The following is a 15,756-nucleotide window of genomic DNA, read 5'->3' on the forward strand; positions in this document are numbered from 1 at the left end:
TGCAGTGTTCCATTCAAGTAAGACAGCACTTTTTAAGACAGCACTGTCAATGAAAGGGCATTTGGCAACTTGTTTAATGCCTTTAAAAAAATTCAAGTGCACATATACTTGAAAAAATTAAACCAAAAGAACAAAAAAAACCCAGCAATAACAAAAAAATCCCAAACACTAAAAACCTGTTATTCTCGGAGTGAATGAGAGCATCTGATTTGCTCATTCCAAACTTATGCTATGTTCCTTTCAGGAACAGAGACCAGATGGACTGTGTGGAGGGAAGATGAGACCGCTCCTTCCCTGGGGAGCTCCTGTGCACTGTGAGGGCAAAGAACACTCCAGAGACAGCAGTGCATCACATGCCAAAGGATGTGCACACAAAGAACTGGGAGTTTTCTGCAACTCACACGGCAAGACTGAAAGATCAAAGGAAAAGAAGCAAATAGCTTGACCTTAAAGGTCAAAGAAAAAAATTCCTTGGGACTAGAGGCAACCAAGAAGACAAGGTAATATTATTGTTTGAAGGCAATATTGTAAGTACACAAGAACACAGGCTGAATATTGTAGAAACATTTTTGTATCTGTTTTCTCGTATGCAATTCCTTTGAATTTCCATATTTTAAATAGATGGTCTACATTTTAGTTTAATAAAACCTAGTTTCTGGCTGTTTGGCTTTAGCTTAAATAACGTTAGTTTTCTTTGAGGACCTCACCATACAGTAAGGTCTACACAGATCTACTTCTAAGACTCAAGAGACTCCAGGATATTCTGCTTTTGATAACCACTGATACAGTCAAAAGAAAATATGTATCCAACACAAAAATTGTCAAATTAAAAAAAAAAAGAGCAGATGCGATTGCTTGTATCATATACAAACTTATTCCAGTGCCACAGTGGTTTCACACTTCCACACTGGGATTCATCTCATAACTTTTAAAATTCAATGCAAGGGACTAATGCATTTGTAGAATGGGTTTCACCTCATCCTTACGTACAGAGAGATGTGAACATAAGGCTGTCATAAATACAGATACTTGCAAATTGGGCTTATTGAATTAATAGCCATTGGTGTAGAAAGGAAAAGGACTCATCCTGGGAGGTAGGGACATAAAAACCTTCTGGCATCAAACACACATTATTCAAGGTTTCACTGTGATGACTGCCTCATCCTGGCTTTATAAACAGGTCAAAAATGTGTACACAAGTGATTTTATTACCATGATGAACATCAGAAAGTCTGGCATTAGACTACTTGCTCCAGTTTTTGGCAGAGATAGTTTAAAAAGTACGTAAGAATCAATAACCTGTAGTCCAAGAAACACAAACAGAAATAAATTCTATGAAGAACAAATATTTCTGAGGGGAGATAACTGTAGAAAAAAACTGTCCAAGGAAGTGGCAGATTCTCTGTCAGTTCAGTGTTCAACTGAAAATCTCAAGTCTTTAGGAAAATTCTGCTTCAGCCAAGCACTACTTTTATTTCAGTCAAAAATACGTAACTGCACTTGACTGAGAAATAATTGGATGACATTTGATCACATCTTTTATATAAATAATAACTCTCAACAATTGAATAGTCCCTTCTCACTTTCAACTCAATGAAACTGTGACAAACTGGATTTTGGGATTGTGGAATATTAAATTACAAAACTTAATGGACTACATCATTTGCCTCCATTGATAATCATAAATAGAAATAAATACATATTATCTTTAAACTATGCTTTAAATAGTATTTTAATTATTTCTAAAGAATTGAAAATTCTTACCATTTTTTCCCTCTAGTACAGTATTATTTATTAGTGATGCTTACACATGCAGATCACAGCTTTTTTTGGGAAACTGATACTTGTTTAAGATGGTATATCTAGTTAATTCAACTATTTTCTTATAACTGTTTACTGATAAGACACAAACTATCACAGCAGTTTGGGAATAGAGTTATAAACATAATACGCTTAAAGACAGATTTCATTGAATTTTTAACAGTTTCTGGATTAATTTTGTTCAGCATGAACAAAACTCATACAGAATATTTTAATATGATACAAAAGGCACTCCAACAATGCAGGGGTCAAAAGATTGACAACAACTAAAAATATAAGTTCCAATGCACCTTTGAACATCATAATGACAGTTTAATTAAAAGTCAAAATCAACTAACAGAAGTACCTTTCCTGATGACCCAAATCAGACAGAAATTCATCAATGCGTGTTTGCAGTTCACTTCCTTCTAGATTTTTCAATTTCTTCAGTTCACTCTGGAGGAAAAACCAAAGTTCCTTAGCCCCATTTTCAATCCTCCTCCTCAGTATTTCATGGTCTTTTCCAAGGCCTTCTATTTAAAAAAAAAAAAATCAAAAAGGCATAAAACCATCAGTAACTGTAGCGCTTTTTTTAAGGGTTTATATGTTAAGAAGCCAATACATTTGTGATATGAAATACCAAAACACCAAAACTTATTTCAGAAGTAAAAGAAAACTTATCTACACACCATCTCCTGTCCGCTTCTTATAGTTTTCTATCTGTTCTTTGGCCTTTAGAAGTTGCTCCTCTAAAGCATGTACCTTTCCTGCAGCTGGTCCCTGATCAATGGGACCATCTGGTATCCTAGGATATAGAAAATAAAAAAAGTCATATCACTTATAATTATTTGATAAATTATTTGCATTAACAATTCAACTCTCCTCTCATTTTTATGTCATACTGATTTACTGATAAACCTTGGCCATATTTTCCTAAAATCAAGAAGAAATTAAACATATTAAAGATTTTAAAACCTCAATCCCATAGAAGAAAAACAGTGCATAACACAGCTGCAGCATACAGATTCAACCTGATGCTAAACTGTGTTGTTTACAAGACTTCCACTCACCAACAAGAACAATTCTAGGCTCCACTTGTGAAAATAGTATTTGTGGCAGCTTAACAACCATTTGTTGAACTGACTGGCATGCAAACAAAGCCTAATTGACAGACGCACCTCCACAAGACTCAAGTTCTGACTACTTTTTATATTCGCACATAAAGTACATTCTGCTCTTGAATGCTGGTCATATATTCTTAGAGAACCAGAGCTCCAGCACTCCAACTGCATTCTTAAGTCTTCCTATACATTCGCAAAGATTATTTCAATGTATTTTCTGTACTCAGAACAAGATCCAACCTTCTCAAATTTACCATAATGATGATTTTTTATGACAACTAATATTTTAAACTGTTGGTCACCAAAAACAACACCAAACAACAGCAATTGTAACATCCAGTTATGAAATCTCTGGTATGTGAGCACAGGAAAAGTATGGAAATACGTATCATGAAATCTATGAGCCATAAATCAGCCCTGAGGGTATTACTGAGGTTTGTTCATCATCCAAACTTGAATTCATATATTAATAAACTGAAATTATTAAAGTTTATTAATCAGATGCAAACTTCTATTTGCCTCACAAATTTAATGTAGGGAAAAAAATCTTTTCCATTTCAAGAGAAATGACACTTCTGGTTAAAAATTATTCCACCTTTTATTAGCTTTTGTAAGAGCTGACCCTGAAAAGGATTAGAGGAAGCAGATGTGCAATGAAGAGTCTTAAGAACTGCAAAGAATACAGAATTCTTGCAGAACATGAAGACGATTCTTCATTCGTAAGGGAATATGAGAATAAAAAGAAACAGATATTCTCTCTACCCACAAACACACAGTTTCAAGGCACCATACAGGAAGACGCCTTGACAGGCAAAAGATGCCTTTAGCATAGAGAAAACAGTGGTTTGAGGGAGCATCTTCACTGTAAAAAAGAAATGACAGTATTTTAAATATCCAACTGAGATGTCATTAACTTTAAGGTCTCTCAGATCTAGATAACTAAACATCAATAAAATTTCAGGAATTGATGAAAAGTTCTTTTCCACTGGAACAGCTGAAGGGAATAAAGAACTGATGTGGGCATCAGAAAGTTGTATCACATAAAGTACAGCATTTAAGCCCTTTTTTCAGAAGGGGGTGGGAGAGGTGGAAGAGGAAGCTACGTAGCTTGAAAGAAATTTAGTAAAAAATCTATTAAAGCTGTTAAAGCTTCCTGTTGAAAGCAGATTTGTGTTTTAAAGCTACATATTATGTTTCTGTGGCCAGGTTTTGGTAGTGGGGGGGCTACAGAGGTCGCTTCTGTGAGAAGATGCCAGAAGCTTCCTCCATGTCCAGTAGAGTCAATGCCAGTTGGCTCCAGGATGGACCCACCACTGGCCAAGGCCAAGTCAACCAGGAAAGATAGTAATGCCTCTGTGATAATGAGAAAAAAGAAGGAGAAAAAAGTAGATGAAAATTCCAGCCAGAGAAGAGCAGAATGGGAACATATGAACAACAATGCAGACACCAAGATAAGTGGAAAAGGAGGAGGTGCTCCAGGACCAAAGCTGAGGTTCCCTCACAGCCCGTGGTGCAGACTATGGTGGAGCAGCTGTGCCCCTGTAGCCCATGGAGGGCCACAGAGATGCAGAGATCCACCTCCAGCCCATGGAGGAGACCCACACTGGTGCAGGTGGGTGCCTGAAGGAGGCTGTGATGCTGCGGGAGGCCCAAGACGGAGCAAGGTCCTGGCAGGGACCTGCTGACCCATGGAGAGAGGAGCCCATGCTGAAACAGGCTTTCCTGGTAGGATCTGTGACCCTCTGGGGGACTCATGCTGGAGCAGTCCATGCCTGAAGGACTGCACCCGGTGGAAAAGTGACCCACATTGCAGCAGTTTGTGAAGAACTGTTGCCTGAGGGATGGACTCACGCCAGAGAGGTTCGTGAAGGACTGTCTCCCATGGGAGGGACCCCACAGGAGCAGGGGAAAGACTCCTCTCCCTGAGCAGCAGCAGAAACAACAACTGACCACAACCCCCATTCTCTGTCCCCCTGCACCGCTGGGAGGGAGGAAGTAGAGCTTGGAAGGAGGGAGGGGTGGAGGGAAGATGTTTTTAAGATTTATTTTCCTTCTCATTCTCCTGCTCTGATTCTGTTAGTAATAAATTTAATTAATATTCCCACTTTGAGTCTGTTTTGCCCATGATGGTGATTGGTGAGTGATCTCTCATGGCCCTTATTTACTCATGAATCCCTCATTATATTTTCTCTCTTCTGTCCAATTGCAGAGGGGAGTGAGAAAGTGGCTTTAGTGAGTACCTGGCATCCAGCCAGGGTGAATCCACTAAAAGACACCATGATAAATAAAATGCAATTATCATTAACTGCTCATATATCTGCTTTTTTATGCACTGAGAGAACAAGCATGTAAAAACTGCGTAAAATATTCTAATCTTAAACATGTGCACTCTCTAAATATACTCTATCAACAATCTGTTTGTGAATTTCTTTCTACAACAAATTTACAGTATACAAACAAACTTTTAAAAAGTATATTGAAAGACATTTAAGCTCTTACAATAGTTTAAAACCACCAGATTGAAATGTATCTGCTGACTTGGTTCCATAATTTGTATTGTGACAGAACAACTAACTACAAAATTACCAGAAAAAAATGGCTTATCTTGTACAAGTCACATACCCTAAAGGTAGAATCTGTGAAGAACAATAGGGTAAGAGGATACAAAATCATTACCATAAGAAGTCAGCACACACATCCTCTTAACAAAAGGAAAGTCTGTTAAAGTAGTAATTACAGAATCCTACAGAAGGATGGTTGCAGATGATATGAAAGAAGGACAATAATTCTGCTCATTTGATATAATTAAGATCTTAGAAAAGTATATTCGTTTTAACAATCAACTTGCTTTGGCATACTTCAATAAAAATGTTTATCATACTTAGGCTGTTAGATAAAAGGAGCTAGGATGAAGGGGGACATTCTCCAAGCTAGTTGTTTGGACTTTCAAAAATTACATCATTTTAGGATAAAACTAAGATATCTTATGCTTTTTGCAGTTTTGTCTCTACATCTGTTACCTCATCAGACTCAGAATTACTGTCTTCCTCAGTTTCATCCAGTCTCAAAATTAAGGAAAAGATTCTTCTCTGTAACCAGCACAGCTTGCCTGTTATTGCCCTCTACAAGTACTTCAACTGAGTTGGAGATAAGACAACATTTGAAGGAAAAGCATTTGAATTAAAATCCTTATCTACTCTCCTGGCATCATCAATGCAGATAACTTTTAGAGCACAATATCCTAGCAATTATGTGTACATATTAATAAAAATTCCTGTTGAAAAACAGGAATTCTTACCAAAACAATTATTACCAGAATAATTCCTGACAACTGATTTGCTCCTTAGAATATAAGAAGTCAGTTTAAAGTAAGTTCATCTAAACTATGACGATCCTAATCAGCAATAAAAAACATGTCAGTAAGCATCTAGCACAGAATATCCTTCACTTATTGCTATGACAACACTGTAAATTCAGTTATAAACACAAAATAAACACAATTATAATTCACTTAAATGGGCAATCAAGTTAATACACCGAGTAGTGGGTTTATTTGAATTCTCAATACTTACAAGGTGTGATGATGCACGCTGTTTCCTATCACTTTATAGTAAATACAAATTATCTTTTCCATAATCAACTCATCAAATGAAGATATTACTGTATAACTTTAAACATTAAAAAAATTATATTGTAGAGAAACCCTGTTTCTGCTTTGTCCCTTCTTTAGTAATCCAGCTACATTTTAAGACACGAAAAATAATTCTGTGTCCATCATCCATACCACTGAGGCCACTTCCTCTTCACCTTCAGGTAACATAGAGGGGCAATGACAAAGTTGTGATCTCTAGTCTGGATCTCTGAAGGCAAAAAGAACCCCTTAAAAATTAATCATAGTGAAATTCAATTTAGCTAGAAGAACTGCCGTACTATGTAAAAGAATTGTAAAAATAATTAAAAACAAAACATAAACTATAAAAACCATTTTAACCTTTTTCTGTTTCCAAGATATTTAAAAGGTTACCCTAATTTATCAGTAAAAGGAAAAACGTAAGGTTTCACAAGTTCACACTCAACTATTTTCTCCTTTTGTCTATACCCAAGATCTTTGTATGAAGCTAGAAGGTTTATAACTAAGTAAAGCCATGTTATGATTGCCTTTTCTTCTTCCACTTTTTTTTCTTTCCCAAGATGAAAATCACATTCAATTATTAATGACCACTGACATAAGCAAAAAGAATACAGGTTGTCACTTCAACCTCCTCAGATAAAACCTCCTCAGTAACTAAAACTGAAAGAAAACACTCAGTGTTATCTGCAAATAAAAAGTAAGCAGCATCCATTATCAGTTTAAATCAGCACGGTCCTAATTAGTGCTGATTTATATCCATTGAAGATGTGTCCCTTCCCCTAATTCAGAATTGTACAAAAAACAGTAAAAAGAGCAGAGGTGCACACCATATAGTTCAGCTATCTTCATCCGTTGCAACAGCCTCAGCTTCAAACCTGAGATACTTTAAATATATGTAATAGGAAACCACACTTTAAAAGAATATTTAAGTTTTTATCAACCCAGAGCTATTCATCTATCCAAAACCCTTTCAGTGTTTTCCACAGGCTTACTAGGCCCAATAACTGCCCAGAATTATGTACTTTTAATAGAGTTGGTAAAGATCAATTGATCTGGAGTTTGGATTCTATACCAGCCCCAGCACTTGCTACTTTAAAGCAACTGTAGTGCTCTTTCAAAATTAAACTCTGATCTCTTCTTTCTCTTCTTTCTCAAGCTACTCAGACCTATGAGAACAACGTCTAAAGATACCTGTGTTTGGTTTTATTTGTGTGATTACATTTTGCCCTTTTCCACTCTTGTTCTGCTTTATAACACATAGTCCTATTCAGATTAAGAAACAGGTTATCAGATTTATCAAAAGAATTGCAGGTTCTACAAAAGGCAATATTTAATAGACTCTAGGAAGCAAATATAGTCTGAATGAGATGTATTGGTAATATGTACACAATATGAATACATTTAACAAGATTCTCTATTTCCCTGAAGAGAACTCTGAAATTACTGGTTCCTATACTGCCAGGCTTATCTTCCACAAATGTACCATAAAATATAAAAATTTGACTACCACCCAGCAATACACAATGGAAGCCCAGGACAGGGATGAAGCTTAGGACAGGGATGAAGGCATACAGTTTCACAGTTTCCATCTAAGAAAATGGGACATTACAAAAGCTGACATTTTAAGTCCTCCTCCTCCTAAAAACCTTATATCACATATATGCAACAGAGACAGTCTTCAGCTTTCATAATGTAATCCTAATAGTAAATAAAAATTTTAGGTAAAACTACATTACAAGCTGTGTTACAGGCAAATGATGAAAAAACTTAATGTAATACTTTGATTTGATTCTTACTCTCTTATGGACTTTCTCTTAAATAACTACAAAAATTGTACTAAAGATTTCCCTTTTTGCTGCAAGACCTACTATGTCTGTATTAAGTGTTCTTGAAGGGGTTCATTCAGTTCTACTGGATATAGAATAGTAAAACAACAGTCTCTAAAAGCCTCAGTTTTATTACTATTTGCACTAATGAAATCTAGACTGCTTCTAAAATCAACCCAGCTTTGCTCACACAATATTTTTTATGATCATACAAGGACTATGGTAACCTCCAAATCTCATTATACCACAATATTCATGCACATAATTTAAAAAACTCAGACAATACAAAACACTTCTCATTCCATTTATCTTCTGCATCACTAATATACATCTGTGCCTCTTTACAGCCCACAAGTAAGGTTTTTACATAGCATCATATCAGCAAAAGAAAAACTACAGTACCTTCTCATGTAAGGCTTTTTAAATGCACCATAAAAACTAAGTGGTGCCTGAAGTCATTACAAGTAATCAGGAGTGCACCACAAAAGCGTACTCAGTTCCTAAAGGATTTTTTTTTTATATTTCAGGCACTTTTCAAAAAGATGTGAGTGTTCCAACTTGCACTATTGCAAAGGTACATATTAGAAAATAAGTATCTCAAAATACACTCCCCAAAAATCCGTACAAAAATATGAACTATTCTTACCCAATACTGGTAATAAATTAGAAATAATTTTTAAAAAAAATCATAAAATCAAGAGAACATGACGTATTTTGTGAAATCAAACACAAAAATGCTTGGGGGGGGAGGGAAACACAAACTAAAATAACCCAAAAAAATACCTCTCTCTGTCCTAAAATTCTACTACTCATGCATCCTGCGTGAAAAGAAGAAACCAGGGGAAAAATTAAAAAATCAGACATGATTTAAGTATCATAGAGCAAAAAAGGGCTAATATTTTTTAAAATTTTCTTGCATATATGAAATTTTTTAGCTTTTGAATGTTTAGTTTTGCATGCACATAAGGTGTGTTTCATAAGGCACATTTTTGGTTTTCTTTTTTTGCTGTTGTTGTCTTTGGGGAGCTGCTACATAAATTGGCAGCAAAAGAGGATTCAAATCTCGGGGTGGAAAGATCACTTCTTGTCGTTGTATGTTGGCATTCATAGATGGCTGAATGAAAATAAGCACAGCCCAGCTCCTGTTTTCAGCCATCCCAGAGGACTGACGCTTTTATCGGAAGGATGTCAGAGAAGTCACAGGAACCCATAATAATGGGAAATTCCAAGCAATTGAAAGGTATTGTATTTACACACAGCTTACCATATAAATAACATCCCAATGTAATTAAAGATGAAACAGTAATTTCCTCTAACTTCAAAATGGAAATGAAAAAACAACTTATACTTTCATTAAACTACTAATTCTTGTAACCGTATCTGCCTTCTATCCCTTCCTCCCTATCCTAACTAGCTATTATTATTGGCACAGCTAGATATTATAATAATTTTCTACCATTCACGGAACTTCTTTTCCCACTAAGATAAACTCTGTTAACTTGGAGCTTTTCATCATCCAAAAGTTTTATCTAATAGTGTCAAAACTAGTATAGTTACTCAGATGTTTGTTTATTGTTACAATTTTACAGGTAGGCACTCTCATCTTGTTTAAACTCCTCCACAAGTAACATTAAGTTAGATTCTTAATTGAAATGCACTTAATTTCATGCAACAGCATGTTGGATACCATAACATATTGTATATTTTAACCACAAAGGGTGTGCTGCTTTGTTCTCTAGATGTAAAATCTTAGTGGAGCAGGGCAGCAAAAGCAAGATTTTACCTCAGTATAACAAAATCCAGTTTTGCAAGAGGGTTTACCTTTATGAGTTACCCTGGTGTAGAGCCTCACCTTAACTACTCAGAGTTCACAGCCAGTATCAGTAAATAGAGTTTTCAGTACAAAACCAAAAATTCTGGCAATTAAATCATATTCAAGTAATAGTTCCAGCCTTTCTGTTTCTGATCAGTAAAGCCTAAACCAAACTGTCTTCACTTTAAGATGTAAACCAGAGCAAAAGTAATCTTTTCTGTCTAATTCAATTTCTGAAGTTAATAAGTGTTTTGTTTCTATAATGTATGCTTATAGGAGCAGTGACCTTTTCCAGGACACAGATACTGAATCCATGGACTGTTGGTTAATGCCTCATTTTAAATAGACATACTGCTATAAAACAGTAAGTCAGACAATTTTAAAGCTAATAGCTATTTTCAGCACAACTTGCTCTATCTGGCAAACGAAGAAATGAGACAATGAAATTCTGTATCACATTTATGATTTAATACTTTAATAATGGAGGTTGACCAGAATATTTCTCAAACGTATTTGTGACATTTCTATGAAAACAATATCATGAGTTTGGCACAATAAAAATAATGAATTTGGCTCTATGTTGTCATAGATCACTTCCCTCAAAGTCTACTACTTCATCAATCTCAGATTACTTCCAGCAAAAAAATAGGCCTGATAATCTTCCAGCCTTAAACTGGCTCATTGCTGAAGAGCCCTAACTACAGAAGCTGGAAATGTGTGGCTGTTCAAACTGGTATTTAAAATCATTTAGGCTTTCTCATGCAAGAATTTCAGATTCACCGGGGGTTACATACAATCACTTTGAGCAAAGGTCTCAAATATTTTTAAACAACATATTCACAAAAAGAAGCTGAACAAAGTCCTGTTAACACAGTTTTGGATCACCTAATCTAATTCTAGAAACTTGAAGTAATTAACTGAAGCATAGAGAAGGAATGCTGAAATGTTTTATTCTAACATGGTTAGATCAGAAATAAAGTAATGTTTCTATTTTTAGAAATCATTATCAACAGTATAACCTATTATATAAAACTTGCCCACCAAAAATGTAACATTTATTTGAATACAGATAAAGTTAGGGAACTATACAAAGGTATCTAGAAAACCCATCCCTGCCTAAAGTATAGTTTAGCCTCTATTTAGCATCTCCTGTCTCTACTGCATCCTTCTTGAGAGGAAAAGAGCACCCTGTCATCTGTAAAATCATGTACTCTCTTCTAGTCACTGTGTAACTTGAACGGATTACGTTTCAATGACTGTGCAATACAACACATTATCATTTATTCAAGTCAGACAAACATGGGGGGCTGAAAGCCTGGAGGGTAGTAATCTTTACATTCAAAGCCAAATATTACCCCCTCTGAAGCAAGAAACCCTAAGGTTCACTATTACTGTCTAATAGTTAAGAAAGCTAAAGACTGCATTTATTCAAATACAGGATCTTGCTTAAATTTCATCATATCAGCATACTCTACATTACAGCATTTTGTCAAAAAAATATATTACAGGCTTTGCCAATGCTGTTGTTATCATTTATTAATAAATTGATCATAGAAAACTACAGCCCACTCAGCCATCTATGGCCACATTACTCAAAGTGAAGATTATCTGTTCTTACTGTAGAGAGCACTTGGGTCAGCAGCACTTCTCCACCTCTGAATGCTGAGGTATTTTCCTATGCTAAGAAGCCTCATCAGCGCGCAGCCACATCTACAGTGCATTCCAGAAACCAGGAACAGAGTGCAATGAGAAAAGATTTCAGCAAGGCAGGGAAGCCTACCAGCCTACCAGATCAAATAGCCCTGGCTATTCATGAAAGAGAGAATGCACCAGAAGAAACATCAGGACAGGGTTAAGAGGAAAGGTATTCAATTCACTGCTACAGTCCATATGTGTGATTTCATTAAACTAACGGCGGAAACAAACTGACTTTAAGATAAGGTAACAAAAACAGGATTAGAACCCTACAACACCCTAGTAAAGAAAACACATTTGTGCAATTCTATAATTTTTCCTGTGAAATACGAAGCAAAACATCAAGGTAGAAGATCCAAAATGTCATCTGCTGCTAGAGAGTATTAAAAGGCAACTCCAAAATCAGTCTCTGCCTGCCAAGCAAGGACCAACCAAGGGACATGATGAAGACTCAACTTTCAATGCCCTTTACTCTCCATGTACTACGCAGATGATCCTGGCCACACCAGTGCTACACACATCTCCTGGTGCTTGTGAGTACATAGTTGTAAAAGAGACGGTAAGTGAATTCAGCTCATTTATAGATTTTTAAAATAAACATTACCCTCCCATTCTGAAGGGAGAGTATATTATATTATACTGAGCTTTACTCTTCTCTACCTTCCTACCTTCTCTACCTGCTCTTGTCCCCATGATCCACCAGGATTTTTACGTTGCACATGGTGATGTCCACATACTTAGGTCCAATCTGCCTAAGCAGCTTTCCCTTTCAAGTTCTTAAGAAAGGAGATATCATAAGTCTATGTTAAAAGCTGTCTGTCTGAAAAGGTGAAAGAAAACACTGTAAATTGTAAATGTACCCATCTACAATCTAATAAATAATTATAAAAAGCGAGATGATCCTACTACTTTACAAGTATTTCTACAAGTTTAGCAGCAAGGAAGAAAACTTAGATAAAAAAATTCATAAAATGCAGCAATCTATTGCAGCTCATCTTCAGCTTATCTTCAACAAATTGTACAAATGTTTTCAGTGTTTTTAAAATTAGCTCTTCCAGATACTGCATGCAGAATGTAAAGAACTAGTTGTTCTAAGTTGTACAAATATCATAATAATTGCATTTGTTTGAAGTTGGCATTGAGGGGTGAATCACCTATAGAACCTGTTATTGTGACAGTAATACTTGCATACCATTAAATAATGACTGTTAAATAATAACTACATTAGACCAGAACTAAATGTACATTATTTGTTTAAAGGCTTTGCAATATATTTTCAGCTACTATAGCACAGATTAAAACACTCATCTATACTTTTAAATGTTAAATATGACTTTACAAAAAATCCCACATACAACCCTTACAATTTAATTTCTGATATTTCATTTTTAACCATTTTCTGAACAGTTTTAATTACTTTTAGATCCTACCTGAGAGATTCTGCCATCCGCCTTAAGTCTTCATTTTGCTGCTTTAACCGTTCAAGTTTAGCGAGGATCTTGGATAACTCACGACTAGAGTGATCTGGGTGCTCACTGTCTCGTACCAGGTGTCCACCAATATAAAAAAGTAAAGTTCCCCAAGCAAAGAGGATAAGCATAATCCAACGCCAGGAACCAGTCCATGGCCGCATTTTCAGAAGTTCAATTCACTCCAGAACTGCTTCTGCTCACAAAATAACAAACATTTTAAGTCCTTAGCTTGTACAAAGGTGGACAATTTCACTTCCTCTGCTTCACCACATTGTACCAGAGAAAAACTATTTTCAGTGTTTATCTTACTGCAAGTCCTTAAAGAAGATTCTTATAGGGCTGTACATAGAAATCATTAATATTGCATCATTCTTCATTTATATTCTGTGGGAAAAAAAATAAAAAAATCTGAAATTATAATTCCGATATGTAAAAATATACTGGATTGCAATTAAGCTAAATGTACTGTCATTAACGTTCAGGAATGATAATAGACAATGTTACTACTTTCTGTCACAGAGACAAAGAAATAAGCTTTTAACTTTCCACAGAACAGCTGAGTTCACGAATGAATGACAAAGAATATACAACTAATTCTGGGTTTGAAATGGCCAGAAGAAACACTGTTCTTTATAAGAGAAATATTTACTAATTTATGTGTCATTTTATACATTAAAATAGTTCAAAAATCATTCTGTGTTAAAGTTGACAGTCTCCTTTACTATCAACAAATAGCTTTTATTTAATTACAAATACATATTCACTTTTTTTACTTTTATTTACTTTCTTCTCCATTTTTACCATGACTTCCACTTTGTAACAAAGGAGTTATAGCCACTGTAACAACATATTCTGCTATTTGCAAGTATTTGAAAACCAGGTATGGCTTTAGAAACCTAAGTTTTAGAAACACTTCTCTACTGTTTTAAAACTATCAAACCCATTTTGATAAGTTATTCTTAAACTATAAAAATGCAAAAAAATTATCAAAAGGTAATATCATCTCCCATATAAAAACACTGCAGCATTTTAAAAAACGAAAAATCACCTCAACTCATTTTCTACTTGGCAAAACGTCATTTAATGAGTGTAAGAATCTCCTCATTCTATCTAGAACAGATTTTAACTGACAGTATGTCTAAAATCTTCTTAAGTACTTCTCCCTTCACTTCCTTTCTCAGCAATGTAAAATTCCTACCTTTTTTAAAAGGCATATATATATATGTCATTCATATTCAATTTCCAAAATAACCCATATTTTGAAGTCTCAGATCTGTAAATCCACAGTATTTCCTTTGAGATGCTATCCACACCTACCTTCTCTCAAATTACTCTTTTTTGTTTAATCCTTCTTTAACCTTAGCTTCTTTTTAATTTCATTTAGTTATCCTGTTCCAACTCATTTCAAGTTTAGAGAAAAGTCTTCCCAAACTGCAGTAACTTCCAAACTGACCCACTTATGGAGATATGCCTGGAGTATGCATTTCCAGATGCAATAACGTTAACACAGTATTGAAAATGCTCAAAAATTTCTCTAGTTATCTTTTAGAAGGGGGGTTGTTTGTATACGTTTGAAAGAGGCAAAAAAATTTCACTTATGAGTTATACGATGGTACACAAGACCAACTATTTGAAAATTGAAAGTTGATAATGAAATGGAAACTATTTGTAGTACCTCTCAGGTTTTTCCACCTAATGTATCTGTGACAAGGGGAGTTATAAGCAGATCAGTTTTCTTTGAAAGTAATGTCAGAAGCCCACTTTAAGGGCCACATCATTTTCTAAAGATCTCTAAGAAAGCTGTATACAGCTTTTGCTATAGCTTGGCAAAAGCATGGGACTGCCTTCAGGAAAACAGTGGTTTTTCCAATAATCTTCACAGATCATTGCATAAGTAAATGGAACCCACATTGCATGTAACAGAATAAGCCATTCCCAACCCACAGTGGATTGTGGCTATAAGCAAAGCAAGCCTAGTTACTTGCCAGAATGATAAATGCCTGATGGACTGACAATTCAGGTTTAAGTGGGAAAGTGCATTCTTATATCTATACTAACAATCACCCAGAAAATGTTTGACTGTGATTGCAACATGGTAAGTGAAATCACAAAGTATATGACAGTAGTGGAAAGAAAAAAATAATAGGAGATTTTAAATATTCCTCTACTGATTGCGTAAATATTATACTGGGAATTGCGATAGAGACTAAACAGATGCTAGAGACACCATAAAGTTACTGCTTAAGAGAAAAAACTACTGCTAAAAATTCTTGACTTAGTCATAAGCAGTTTGCAGAACTTTGATCAGAAAGGAGGACCATTTTATAACAGTCTGCATAATATACTCAGATACGACTGCCTCCTAGGAGAAATAAAGTAAAAAAACTGCACTACAGCT

General features: G+C 35.3%; 1 protein-coding gene across 5 annotated transcripts in view; it reads right to left on the reverse strand.

Annotated features, from left to right (window-relative positions):
• Window positions 1-15,756, reverse strand: part of FUT8 (fucosyltransferase 8) — a 111,775-nt gene that overhangs the window by 41,761 nt on the left and 54,258 nt on the right. For all 5 annotated transcript variants that reach the window (XM_032691250.1, XM_032691252.1, XM_032691251.1 and 2 more), the window contains 3 exons: window positions 13,317-13,742; window positions 2,490-2,605; window positions 2,168-2,333 (listed from right to left, as the gene is read on the reverse strand). In XM_032691250.1, coding sequence (XP_032547141.1) covers window positions 2,168-2,333; window positions 2,490-2,605; window positions 13,317-13,519 — 485 coding nt within the window. In that variant the 5' untranslated portion in view covers window positions 13,520-13,742. The remainder of the gene's footprint in view (window positions 1-2,167; window positions 2,334-2,489; window positions 2,606-13,316; window positions 13,743-15,756) is intronic.

The sequence above is a fragment of the Chiroxiphia lanceolata genome, chromosome 6 (genome assembly GCF_009829145.1).
Source record: "Chiroxiphia lanceolata isolate bChiLan1 chromosome 6, bChiLan1.pri, whole genome shotgun sequence".
Lineage (NCBI taxonomy): Eukaryota > Metazoa > Chordata > Aves > Passeriformes > Pipridae > Chiroxiphia > Chiroxiphia lanceolata.